The sequence below is a fragment of the Lissotriton vulgaris genome, chromosome 10 (genome assembly GCF_964263255.1).
Source record: "Lissotriton vulgaris chromosome 10, aLisVul1.2, whole genome shotgun sequence".
Taxonomy (NCBI): Eukaryota; Metazoa; Chordata; class Amphibia; order Caudata; family Salamandridae; genus Lissotriton; species Lissotriton vulgaris.
Genome location: NC_141698.1, coordinates 1,072,692,558 through 1,072,706,448, shown reverse-complemented (window position 1 = coordinate 1,072,706,448; position 13,891 = coordinate 1,072,692,558). Strand labels below are relative to the sequence as shown.

The 13,891-nt window shown below is 45.8% G+C and overlaps 1 protein-coding gene across 4 annotated transcripts in view; it reads right to left on the bottom strand.

Moving 5' to 3' along the window:
* TOP2B (DNA topoisomerase II beta) overlaps positions 1–13,891 on the bottom strand; it is a 683,650-nt gene that overhangs the window by 100,415 nt on the left and 569,344 nt on the right. For all 4 annotated transcript variants that reach the window (XM_086942134.1, XM_086942133.1, XM_086942135.1 and 1 more), the window contains exons 26-27: positions 11,688–11,840; positions 11,380–11,463 (exon numbers count right to left, since the gene is read on the bottom strand). In XM_086942134.1, coding sequence (XP_086798260.1) covers positions 11,380–11,463; positions 11,688–11,840 — 237 coding nt within the window. The remainder of the gene's footprint in view (positions 1–11,379; positions 11,464–11,687; positions 11,841–13,891) is intronic.

Below are 13,891 nucleotides of genomic sequence, written 5' to 3'. Positions count from 1 at the left end.
TATACCTTTCATGCCAACTGTTTCAATTTCAAACTGCTCCACAAGTAAGAGCACAAGTTTACTTATTTACAATGTCTCATCCATAGATTGTTGTAGCAGCCGGTGTATATATAGCAAATGAATACCAACACATAATCAGTCTTTGGAAGACGCATCAGAGAGGCATCAAGGATTATTGCAAGTTATCACCAAGGCCCAATGGGACCCTGCACTCTAAATTCTAACTTAGTCTGATTCAGCAGTTCATGACAACTGTTCCCACGCTGACAAAAAGGGCAAGATAGGCACGGGTATAGTATGACACCAGCTGCAAAATATCAAGGGCCGAATTACACTTACTTTAAAAACCTGAAATAATGAGAACTGAAATATCTAGAAAAGATCAAATAAACATGAACCTGTAATTTCTATTTGTTTGTATTGTGGCTTCATATAGCACAGACAAACCCTGGGGTATAGCACAGCACTTCGCATAGCGAAATGCAGCTTAAGTAGATTGAGGACTTGAAATTACAGTGAAAAGTTAAAACACTGGGCAATATTACTAAATTACTAAGACACACACAGTAAGATAAAACAGAGGCATAAAATTTACACTACAATGCTTCAGAATTTAGTAGAACAGTCAGTACTAACTGTAGGAAGGTACATCCTGACTATGGTTGCCCCCAACTTTTTGCCCTGTGTTTTAGCTGGTTTTGGACATAGTCGACCTGGGATCCTGCCAATCAGGACCCCAGGCCTACTGCTCTCTCTTTAAAATGGATTCCATGTACCCTAGGTACATTTCCAATTGGTACTGGGCCACCCTATCAGACCCTGTAACTCAGGGCATGGGTGTACCCAGGGCTGCCAGGGGCTGCAGCATGTATTATGCCACCCCTGGCTGGCCTCCTAAATTTGACACAACTGGCTGCATGACAGCTGGGGCAAAGTCGTGTAATCACCCTTTGCTGTAGGTGTAGTATACCTATACCTAACCCTAAAATGGACACACAGATTCCTATCAGTCACTCCTATGGCAGGCCTTGACAATCCTGAAGGCAGAGTGCTTGGAATCATGTGAGATGGTGCTCTGGCATGAGCTGAGCCTGTCTGCAGCTTGCGGAATCAAGTCCTAATAGCTGTTCCATGATATCGCATACCATATACTCTTAAGTGCATTATAATCCTCGCGGTTAAATGCTAACTTTGGTATTGCTTTATCAAAACATGTCGAGTAAGGTGTCATACGAATTGGAATACTAACCCCTCGCCAATTCTGGCGACGGGGTTAGCATTCCACCCTTCTAGAGGGGCACGACATGTATGTAACTGTGAACCCCGGTTAAAGTTAACTGAAGCCTCAGCTCCACAAAATGGATGCTGCCACCACAGACACAAGTCTGACCCCCTGCAGCTGGGAGTCCTCCCAGTGAGGGGAGCCTGGACAAAGGGTTTCCTGTCAGGGGCGGTTCTAGCACCGTCCCAGACATGGTTTTGTGTATCCTGGGTAGGCAGGGCTTTACAGGAAGGTGACTGCTGAGTGGCACCCCGGTGCTCACTACGCATAGGCCGGTCTGAACCAGTTCCAGGGGCACACCAGCCCCTGGCCTGGGGAAGTCCGGCATGGCTGAGGGGTGTAACCACCCCCCACCTAGTCCCACCCATAGGCAGGACCTAGTCACCGGGTCAGCCCCCTTTTTTAGTATAAAGATGGGAGCGGGCCCCCTGTTAAAATTAGATCATCTTTGGAATCAAGATACCACTTTCTTCGAAAGGACTTCACGATTTCTTCTTCAAGATTCTCCCTTGTGGCTAAGGAGTAGTCACCCTGCATCCGCAGGCACCATCCTAAAGAACACTGCGGTCTGCTGCAAGTCCTTCATCACGAATCCGACGACCCAGCTCGACGAGACCCGGCTTCCCTGGCACCTCTGACCTCTACTCACCTCTACAGCCAAGCTGAGACCCGTGAGTGCGACGAGACCTCAAGGGACCGACGATCGCCAAGACTGCACGACATCTTTACTGCAAGCCCACCGTGTCCTCCACTGGTGAGTGCTTTGGGGTCCGAGAAGCCCCGACCCTGCGCAGCTCCAGCACCCAAGATCAGCCCCCCTGCATCTCCACGATCTGCGTGGGGCCCTTCTGCTGTTTGCTGTGCACCGCGTTGTTTGGCTACTAGCCGGCTGGCTTGTGGCCCTCTGAACGACGCCCAACGACTTCACGACTGCTGGTCTGGTTGCTCCAGGCTGGCCCTTGCTTCCTTCTTCAAGAGAGGCACCCCGGACCCTCCTGGTCCACTCCAGACGCCATTTTAGGTCCACCGCGTGGGCTTGAATTTGCCAAGGCTTTGTTGCCCCATCCTGGGTCCAGCGACGCCGACAGCTTCTATCTTCGTGGGACAGCTCGATCCTCCATCCTGGTCGCCGACAACGCCTCCTGGTCCGTGAGATCTTCGAGTCAAGCGTCACCCACTCACCTTGTCGAGGTGGCTACCATCCGGTGCCCTCCTGGTGCCCACTGACTACTGGCTAGTAGTCTCGAACTTGGTCCCCTCTGCTTTCAGGTGTCATCTATCTTCAAGATCCAGGCTTGGATCCGACTGAACTTTCTTCACTGGTCACCGGCCAGCATCTTTTCTTCCGGCTCCTGGTCCGTCTACGAGGATTCCCGACGTCTTTTCAGACCTATGCAGCTGCAGCCCCTGGGCTAGGTAACTTCGGCATTTCGGTGCCCCAGCATAGCCTCACTATCCAAGGGTCAGAATCTACTTTCGTTTTCTCCCTACCAGGTCGGGTTCGCCTGAGAACACTAACTTTCTATTTCCTAGCTACCATAGACTTTTGTCCCGCATCTCGCGTGAGAGTGCACACACTGCACCCGAGTCCCCTAGGCCTCCTAGAAGTAATCTAACGATTCCCTAGTCAAGTCCTAGCGATTCCAAAAGCTATTAGTACTGTACTTACCTGCTAGGAATTTCGCATTCCACTTTCAGAGTATATGGTTTTCCGTGCCCCTCGGGCATTTGTATATACTGTGCTAACTTAAGTATTTTTGTAAGAGTTTTGGTTTGTGCTTAGTACCCTGTCCTCATAAAGAGTACAGGGCTGTTGTGATCTTTAAATAAATAACTGTTTATTTTCATAACACTTGTGTGGTGTCCTTTCACTTGGTATTCAAGGGGTATATGTGTGGTAAACAGCTGGCTTAACACGCCCTCTCGAGTCTTTAGCCTTAGACTGCTCGTATCCACGCTACTAGGATAGCTGGTCTATAAGGTTGACTTACAACCAATCATCAATAAGGGTTGCTGGACTGATACATAGTGTTCACTAGAATAGTGAGCACTGCATATCAGGCCACCTTCTCACATTGGTGAGCAGCGGTTGGGATTTGAGCTTGCTGTTGTTTTGCCACACGTATCCTAAGAATATCTTGTTGAAAGATCACATAAGTACTGTTAGGTACATATAACTAAAGTTTAGAATACTCTGAGTTCTACTGAACCAGCTGTTGTAGCTCCTCAAGGCTTAGCACACCTTGGCTGCAACTCTAGCAAGGGACCAGTAGGTAACACATAGTGTAGGTAGGTGCATCACTTACACCACACTAGAAGCAGTATGTCGGTCACAGGAGGAAACACTGAGTCTCCCCTTGTGTCAGTTGACCCTCCACAGGTCATCCCTTCAAAATATACTGCTCTTAGCTTCCATGAGATGAGACAAGTGTGTACTCTCAGGAAACTAAAACAGGGGTCTAACCCCACCACTTCCTTTCTGATTGGTCTCTTAGAGGCTTATGATGTCAGTAGGGCTGGTAACCCAGACCCTTCTAATCCAGATGGAAGTTTGCCCTCCTTACAGGGTCCCTTTGATATCCATCCCCTCCATGAGGCAGATGATGCTGAGGAGGAGGATGAGTTGTCTGGGGATGAGGCAGATAAGGGACAGCTAGAAGTCAGTAGACTAAGCAGGTCCAACTTAAGCAGACATGAGCTTGGTACTGGGGGACCCCTGGGCCCACTCTCAGGTCAGCTTAACATTGGGAATGGACGAGTTATGTCTCTATCAAGAGGCTCTAGCAGATCCTTTCGAACCAATGGCTCTCTCAACTCTTCTCACAGAGGAATGTCTTCCCCTAAGAGGAGAGTGTATGAAGCTGAAGAAAGGGCAGTCAAACTGAGGATTGAAAGGGAAGAACTTGCCCTGGCCAAAGAGAGACTTGCCCTTGCTAGAGAGCAAGAATTATGTGGGCTAGTTCCCACTGGTGGCAGCAATAAACCTAGCAATAGGGAAAGGAGTTTTGATACAAAGCACCTGAATAAGATAGTGCCCCCCTTTAAAGAAGGGGATGACATCCACAAATGGATTACTGCTTTGGAGAGAGCCTGCACTGTGCAGGGTGTTCCCCAAAGTAAGTGGGCAGCTATCTTGTGGCTCTCCTTTGATGGTAAAGGTAGAGATAAGCTCCTCACCACAAGGGTGGAGGATGCTAACAATTACCAAGTCTTGAAAAATGTACTGGTTGATGGGTTTGGTTTAACCACTGAACAATACAGGATGCTGTTCAGAGACACCCAGAAAACTCAGTCTCAAGATTGGGCTGACTTTGTTGATTGTGCCACTAAGGCTTTTGAAGGCTGGCTACTGGGTAGTAAGGTTACTGATTTTAAAGGATTGTATAATCTAATTATGAGGGAGCAAATCTTAAATAATTGTCAGAACCAGCTATTACATCAGCACCTGGTAGACTCTGAGTTGACCTCTCCACAGGAATTGGGTAAGAGGGCAGACAAATGGGTCAGAACCAGGGTTAGGCCTAAAAACCAGGGTGGTGACCAGAAAAAGGAATCAACCAAGCCTCAAGAGAAGGGTGGGGATAAATCCACAGAGAAGACTTCCCAAGGGCCCCAAAATTCCAACAAGGGTGGTGGGTCCCAGAACACTCCTTCAGAACAGAAGAAACCTTATTGCCATACCTGTAAACAGGTGGGTCATTACAAAAGTGATGCCAGTTGCCCTAAAAATGGTAATAAGGGAAATATACCCCCAGGTAATACTCCTAAACCTCCTGTTACCACTAGTGGTAATCCCCCAGGTGGTGGGAGTGCCCCCAAGAATGTGGTGGGCATTACTTTGGGCAATCAGGAGGACTATGGCTTAGCCAGGTTCCCTGACCACACTCTTGTCTGTGAGACTGGCATGGGGTTTGCCAACTTCACTACTGGACCCCACATTTTGGGCAAGTATAGACAAGAAGTTTTAGTGAATGGTCAGAAAGTTGAGGCATTCAGAGACACAGGGGCCAGCCTCACCATGGTGAGTGACCATCTGGTCCCCTCTGCTCAACTGACCCCTGGTTTTACTTATCAGGTGACAGACATTCATGGAATGAAAAGAAGGCATCCCATGGCAGTAGTCAAGCTCAGCTGGGGTAATGTCACAGGGCCCATGAGAGTGGCAGTGACAGATAATCTACATGTAGATTGCTTACTGGGGAATGACCTGGAACTCTCAGCATGGGCTGAGGTGGAACAAGAAACACATTCCAGAATGATAGGCCTATCCAGACAGGTTAGTGGGGCAGTAATAGCTACAGCCCCAGTCCAAGCACCAGTCCTCCCTGAAAAGGTTGGAAGGGCAGTGGTAGCCACTGCCCAGGCTCAGACAGACTTTCCAGAACAGGATAGGAGGGCTGTGACAGTCACAGCCCAAACACAAACTGAGTGCCCTCCTGAAAAGGTTGGCAAGGTTGAAATGGTCTCAGCCTCTACTCAGACAGATAGTGAGGTTGTGAAGCCTGAAACAATGGATCACTCCACTCAAACAGAGAGCATTGAGGAGGAAGAAGAGTCTTCCCCCTCCCAGACACTAGGTGAGAGCCAGCCTCCTCAGGGAACTGACTCTACCCCTGTTGAAGGAACTGCCCCAGAGGTAGTCAGGCCTAGCCTGGCAGAGCCCCTGATGGCAGGGGACCCTTCCCAGGTGGGACCCAGTCTGGAGCAGGTAACCTGCACCTCTCTACCCTGTCTCAGTCAGCCCAGGGCTGAAGAGAACAGGGAGGCCAGTGGTGGACCCCAAAGGGCCCCCTGTCCAAAAGAACCCCTTAATCAACAGATTAGGATCACTGAAGCTGGAAAACCTAGCCAAGTGAAAATAGAACAGACTCCTGAGGGATCCCCCTTAAAAGTAGTTAGGGAACTCCCACAGCTGGACACTGTTAGGCACAGCCAGACATGGGGCCTAAAAACCCCAGACCTGACCTGTCCCTCCAGTAAGCCAAACAGAGGGACTCAGCCTCCAGCTTTAGGTAGCCAGAGGCTGACCCTGAGAGCTCAGTGCATCTCAGCTAAAGAAAGAAAGGCACATATGATGGATGGTGATTGGAGGAAGTTGAGCCCAAAGGTAGAGGAGCCTCACTTCAGCACTCCATCCCAACATCAGCCTTCTTCTTTCCCAAGACACACCAGAGACAGAGATTCCCTATGGTGGAGACCCTCAGATACCCTTAGGGTGAGGGGTTGCCTAGTGGACCATGACACAGGGGGGAACCAAGCCAGAGCTGGTCCTTCCTTATCTGGCCACTTAGGTAATAGAGGCTTACCTGGACAAGGATAGCCTTATCTCCTTTCGTTTGGGGGGGGGTTGTGTAGGAAGGTACATCCTGACTATGGTTGCCCCCAACTTTTTGCCCTGTGTTTTAGCTGGTTTTGGACATAGTCGACCTGGGATCCTGCCAATCAGGACCCCAGGCCTACTGCTCTCTCTTTAAAATGGATTCCATGTACCCTAGGTACATTTCCAATTGGTACTGGGCCACCCTATCAGACCCTGTAACTCAGGGCATGGGTGTACCCAGGGCTGCCAGGGGCTGCAGCATGTATTATGCCACCCCTGGCTGGCCTCCTAAATTTGACACAACTGGCTGCATGACAGCTGGGGCAAAGTCGTGTAATCACCCTTTGCTGTAGGTGTAGTATACCTATACCTAACCCTAAAATGGACACACAGATTCCTATCAGTCACTCCTATGGCAGGCCTTGACAATCCTGAAGGCAGAGTGCTTGGAATCATGTGAGATGGTGCTCTGGCATGAGCTGAGCCTGTCTGCAGCTTGCGGAATCAAGTCCTAATAGCTGTTCCATGATATCGCATACCATATACTCTTAAGTGCATTATAATCCTCGCGGTTAAATGCTAACTTTGGTATTGCTTTATCAAAACATGTCGAGTAAGGTGTCATACGAATTGGAATACTAACCCCTCGCCAATTCTGGCGACGGGGTTAGCATTCCACCCTTCTAGAGGGGCACGACATGTATGTAACTGTGAACCCCGGTTAAAGTTAACTGAAGCCTCAGCTCCACAAAATGGATGCTGCCACCACAGACACAAGTCTGACCCCCTGCAGCTGGGAGTCCTCCCAGTGAGGGGAGCCTGGACAAAGGGTTTCCTGTCAGGGGCGGTTCTAGCACCGTCCCAGACATGGTTTTGTGTATCCTGGGTAGGCAGGGCTTTACAGGAAGGTGACTGCTGAGTGGCACCCCGGTGCTCACTACGCATAGGCCGGTCTGAACCAGTTCCAGGGGCACACCAGCCCCTGGCCTGGGGAAGTCCGGCATGGCTGAGGGGTGTAACCACCCCCCACCTAGTCCCACCCATAGGCAGGACCTAGTCACCGGGTCAGCCCCCTTTTTTAGTATAAAGATGGGAGCGGGCCCCCTGTTAAAATTAGATCATCTTTGGAATCAAGATACCACTTTCTTCGAAAGGACTTCACGATTTCTTCTTCAAGATTCTCCCTTGTGGCTAAGGAGTAGTCACCCTGCATCCGCAGGCACCATCCTAAAGAACACTGCAGTCTGCTGCAAGTCCTTCATCACGAATCCGACGACCCAGCTCGACGAGACCCGGCTTCCCTGGCACCTCTGACCTCTACTCACCTCTACAGCCAAGCTGAGACCCGTGAGTGCGACGAGACCTCAAGGGACCGACGATCGCCAAGACTGCACGACATCTTTACTGCAAGCCCACCGTGTCCTCCACTGGTGAGTGCTTTGGGGTCCGAGAAGCCCCGACCCTGCGCAGCTCCAGCACCCAAGAGCAGCCCCCCTGCATCTCCACGATCTGCGTGGGGCCCTTCTGCTGTTTGCTGTGCACCGCGTTGTTTGGCTACTAGCCGGCTGGCTTGTGGCCCTCTGAACGACGCCCAACGACTTCACGACTGCTGGTCTGGTTGCTCCAGGCTGGCCCTTGCTTCCTTCTTCAAGAGAGGCACCCCGGACCCTCCTGGTCCACTCCAGACGCCATTTTAGGTCCACCGCGTGGGCTTGAATTTGCCAAGGCTTTGTTGCCCCATCCTGGGTCCAGCGACGCCGACAGCTTCTATCTTCGTGGGACAGCTCGATCCTCCATCCTGGTCGCCGACAACGCCTCCTGGTCCGTGAGATCTTCGAGTCAAGCGTCACCCACTCACCTTGTCGAGGTGGCTACCATCCGGTGCCCTCCTGGTGCCCACTGACTACTGGCTAGTAGTCTCGAACTTGGTCCCCTCTGCTTTCAGGTGTCATCTATCTTCAAGATCCAGGCTTGGATCCGACTGAACTTTCTTCACTGGTCACCGGCCAGCATCTTTTCTTCCGGCTCCTGGTCCGTCTACGAGGATTCCCGACGTCTTTTCAGACCTATGCAGCTGCAGCCCCTGGGCTAGGTAACTTCGGCATTTCGGTGCCCCAGCATAGCCTCACTATCCAAGGGTCAGAATCTACTTTCGTTTTCTCCCTACCAGGTCGGGTTCGCCCGAGAACACTAACTTTCTATTTCCTAGCTACCATAGACTTTTGTCCCGCATCTCGCGTGAGAGTGCACACACTGCACCCGAGTCCCCTAGGCCTCCTAGAAGTAATCTAACGATTCCCTAGTCAAGTCCTAGCGATTCCAAAAGCTATTAGTACTGTACTTACCTGCTAGGAATTTCGCATTCCACTTTCAGAGTATATGGTTTTCCGTGCCCCTCGGGCATTTGTATATACTGTGCTAACTTAAGTATTTTTGTAAGAGTTTTGGTTTGTGCTTAGTACCCTGTCCTCATAAAGAGTACAGGGCTGTTGTGATCTTTAAATAAATAACTGTTTATTTTCATAACACTTGTGTGGTGTCCTTTCACTTGGTATTCAAGGGGTATATGTGTGGTAAACAGCTGGCTTAACACGCCCTCTCGAGTCTTTAGCCTTAGACTGCTCGTATCCACGCTACTAGGATAGCTGGTCTATAAGGTTGACTTACAACCAATCATCAATAAGGGTTGCTGGACTGATACATAGTGTTCACTAGAATAGTGAGCACTGCATATCAGGCCACCTTCTCACACTAACAACATACTGAGGAGGAAAGTGAATACGATGTATAACCATTTCTTCAAGAGTAAGTCAATGCAATTAAAATGCAGAAATAGGTCCGGCATAGTGAGTCAGGTCGTGTAGAAAATGCAAAGAGATGGGCAGTACAGAATAGTAGAGACTAGCCGAAATGTTTTTTAACCCCTTCGATGCTGATGACGAGCTCAGCTCGTCATCAGCCACGGGTGGCGTGTGCTGATGACGAGCTGAGCTCGTCATGTAACGCGGAAAAGGGAAAACAGCCGCACAGTGCAAAAATCACTGCAGCAGCGATGCGGTTAAAAATAAAAAAGACAAAAGGAGAAGTGAGGTGAAAAAGCACAAAGGATGTAGTTTCCAGATCCTGGATGTTGATCCAAACAAGGAATGAGCACGGCAAGTTATTATTTTAAACATCAGGGGTTCAAAGAGGAGAATCTCTGATTTAAAAAAAGAAAAAGCAGAAACGGTCAATGAATTCAGTTTATAAAGAAGGGGGGGAAATGTTTGTGGAGCAGGCAAGTTATCAACTTCATTCGGTAGCAGCAGAAGCATTTCCAGCAGAGAAGAGGTGACTAATTGGCTAGTTTTAGAGATAAGACATGACAAAGCATGGATTTTTGGTCAACTTTTAGGCAACTCTATATGGATTTAGTAGCAAACATGTGATTCTTGTACATTTTTCTCTCTGTATGGTGATGTAGCCAAGTTAAGGACTGAAGCATATTGATTTCATTTAGCTCTTTGGAGCAGTAAATAGCTTATTTGTTAGTTTTTATTATTTCATTCTTTTAGGGGCGGCCCGTTGTTAAGAATATTGGGTAATCAATTGGTTTATTTATTGATTTGTATTGGTGAAAGTTACTCATTTCATGCAGGTATTTCCACCACTAACTGGATACATACCGGAGCAGTACATCACTCAGTAAAGTGGGGCATTTCTAAGGAACACTGAACCAAATCGGTTCTTGGGCTAGATTCAACAAGGCGTTGGGAACTGTGTGAGGGGTAAAACAAGTATTTCTCCAATTAAGGTGATGACAAACAGCAATCAACCTAGTGAAGCCACGCAGAGGGGTCTGGAAGAATGAGTTAAATAATTTCTTCTGTCTGAATAAAGGTAGAGGGAGTTATTTTCAAATAACATAAGGAGCAAAAGCCCCAAAAATGTCAGCACTATATCGCCCAGTCAACTTCTGCTAACATGTTTTTGTCCATGTACTCTGTATTACTTTTCTCAAATTAAATCCTATAACTTTTGCAGCAAAAGGAATATCTCTTAAAATGTCTTTTAGATCTCAAGCACAAGCTTTTTTTATAAGTGTCTGCTAGTTGTTGGATGTAAGAATATTACAAAAAGGAGCAAATAAAAGTGGAATGCTTCTCTTTGTACTGCACATTGTTTAGAATACAAAATTTAAATAGGTGTTTAAAAGCCATGAAATTAAGGCAATTCATGAAAAATATTTTCAAATATATACTTACAACAAAACAAAGCCAGGTTCATGGAGCTAACTGGCTGGGTTTTGAAGCATTAAATAACAGCAGCAGCTTTTTTTAAATTCTCAAATAAAGCAAATGCGGAATACAATTCCTATATCTGGCTACTAACTTTCAACAGAAATGAGTTTGTGACATTTGAGATACAGAATAGCATATAAAAGATAACATTCCAGTGTACCAGAACATATTTTTACAAATTAGACCACAGACTAAATAGAACAAAGAACTTGGCAGCAAAAACTGGCAAAGAAATGGTAACTCGAACAATTGACATTTACAGTGCCTTAGAAACTCTTAAACCATGATATTCACCCTTCCCAAACAAGGGCAAAGCAGGATGTGAGAGAACTTCAAATTTCTGCTTAGACAAGGCATCCCAATGAAAGCATATTTTATGAATAAAGAAGCAGAGTGTCTCAGCAGCATTAGACTACTCCAGCTCAATGTTTACAACAAATTCTTCTACCTAATAGAAAGCGCTTCATAAATAACTGGGAGTTTGTGTTGAAACCTACATCAAGTTCTTCTACAAAGGCTGCTAAGTCCTCTTTCCAAAGGTCCGATGAAGATTTTCTTTTCAAGTCATTAAGTTCTTTTGCCTACAAAAGATAAAAAACTTGTTAAAACTTGTTGAACTAGACTGTGTACAGACATCAAGTTGCAAAGTACATTTTATCATTCACTTCTTCACCATTGCATTCTTATGCTTCACCAGGTAGTGGGATCTTCACACACAAAGTTAAAACTTCTATAAATAAAAGAGAAGAACTTATTTGCAAAAGATATGCAATATCATTTGTTTAAAGGTAAGCAAAGATCATACTTTTGAATCTCTTTGTTTGACCAGGTCATCAATTTTCTCCTTTGTGAGGCACCACAAGGACATATTTAGAATGTAGTTAAAATCTGGGCCTGAAATGGAACCAGAATCGGAGGAGCTGTCATCAGCGATTTGCACGTCGTCATCTTCTGCTGCCTGAAACACAATTAGGAACAGGTGGTAATGAACATGTGTTACATCTGTATTGCACTGAACACAAAAAAATTTTAACACAACAATTCTTAAATAGAGATATGCCCATTAGTGGGAGTTTTAAACCTCTCCATCTAGGCGTGCTCAGCCCAATAAATTATCTTACTGAATTAGCTTCCACTAATTTAAAGAGGATCTCAAATATCTTTAAGGTGGTTCATCTATTTTATTTTAATTTAAAAAAGGTCTTCAGGATCCAACATTGGCATAAGGTAGCACTCTTATCTGACCCTCTAAAAAAATTGTGGCAATCGTCGCTCCATTTTAAGGTTTAACGGTTAAATGCAGCTAATAAACACTGCAATAAAAACCACTATATTTATTATCTTTAACTGATTAACAGTCCATTCCAGATAATGATAAGGATGTACTAATCTGGTTGGCCTGTGTGTTCTTGTAATTGCATGAAACCAACAGAAAAACAGTGTGGGATCACATACTTATGCATCCAGAAAACTCACACTTTCTAGAAGTACAACAGCCAGTAGCAAATGTATACAGGGCTACCAATGTCTGCCACAGAAGGTTATAAGATTGTTAGCGGACAAAAAGCTTGTTGTCTTAGCCAAAAGAATGTCTAAATAAATATTAGGTTTGTAAGCACTAACTTGTGACGTGGGGCCACTTCATAGCACCGGTGAGCTAGATGTTGAAATTCTATTAAAATTATACACATTAAATAAACAAAATTAACTCTCCATATCCAGAAGTACCATGTACATTGCAATCTGGACTCAAGTAGACATTAAGGTCCACAATTTCAGGGAATTGAACTTGCTTTCCAGTGCTGAATCAGACTTGGAGAAATCATCTTTTATTTGGTGAATCTCAGGGTGCCAGTTTGTGTGTAGTTTAGGAATAAAATTTCTAAGTACTTTGGCCTGCAGTCCACCCTTGCTTTGCAGATGATGCAGAGTATTACAAATGTTGTCATATTTGTCAGAAGTAGCAGATACAGTTTATTGTTATGGTGTGATGTTGGTCAATTTCTTTAAACTGACAGTCTTGCTGAGCGATATTTTAGGGAAGTTGGGAAGAGGGCCATCTGAGGGTGGTCCTATGGGTTACCAACATATTATAAATCACTTGCACTAAAGCACCAGCTGAAAAAAAGCATGCTAGACCTAACCTAAGGAGCAACAGGTGAATAAGGCAAGCTGGTAAAGCCCTAAAAAGCAGACTGAAGAATTCAGGAGGAGGAGGCAAAAGTACAAGTCAAAAATAGCAAGCAGACAAAAATGACTGGGTTAGAGATTTCAACATGGCACACATTTTCAGCGAATGCTTGCTATTTTCTGAGACATTCATTTGCTCTTTAATAAAAAAAAACTCTCAAACACTCAATTCTAGTCATCCAAAAACGTAATTATTCTACTACCTAGGAAAGATCCATGGCAACTGTAAAAAAAATTGTGAAGCAGCAAAATGTACCCCATCAAACAAAGCTCTAGGGAAATACTGGAACCACAAGTGTAACAAAGCACTGGTAAGGCAAAACGGTCTTGCCCAAATTTTTTATTATGGGAGTGGGCAAATGTGGCAAAAAAATGGAGAAATAAAACATTCTTTGCCACTGCTGAAACATGGCAAATATATGCCTACAATGAATAATGTAATCCTTTTTTTTTTTTAATTATCCGCATACAATTTTAAGAGAACAGTAAAAGTACTTCCCAGCAGGAAAGTGTAATTAGAACAGGTATTGAAACTTTTCAATCAAAGTAAATTACAGGAAATAGGATTCTTTTTGCCATTAAGAACAAGGTATTTGCTTGTAAATGCTGTAACTTGAAAAAAAAAAAACTGGATGTTACCTACAACATAAACATACAAAGATGACTTAAAAATAAATAAAGGACAAAGAAGGGAAATAAAAAAGCAATGGTAAAATAGTGGACCAGCAGCCCTACCTCCAAAGGGCACTTCGTTTTAGGCAGATGTGCATGCGACCAAGTAAAATGCCATCACTTACAGTACAAGAGTGCCAATTGCTG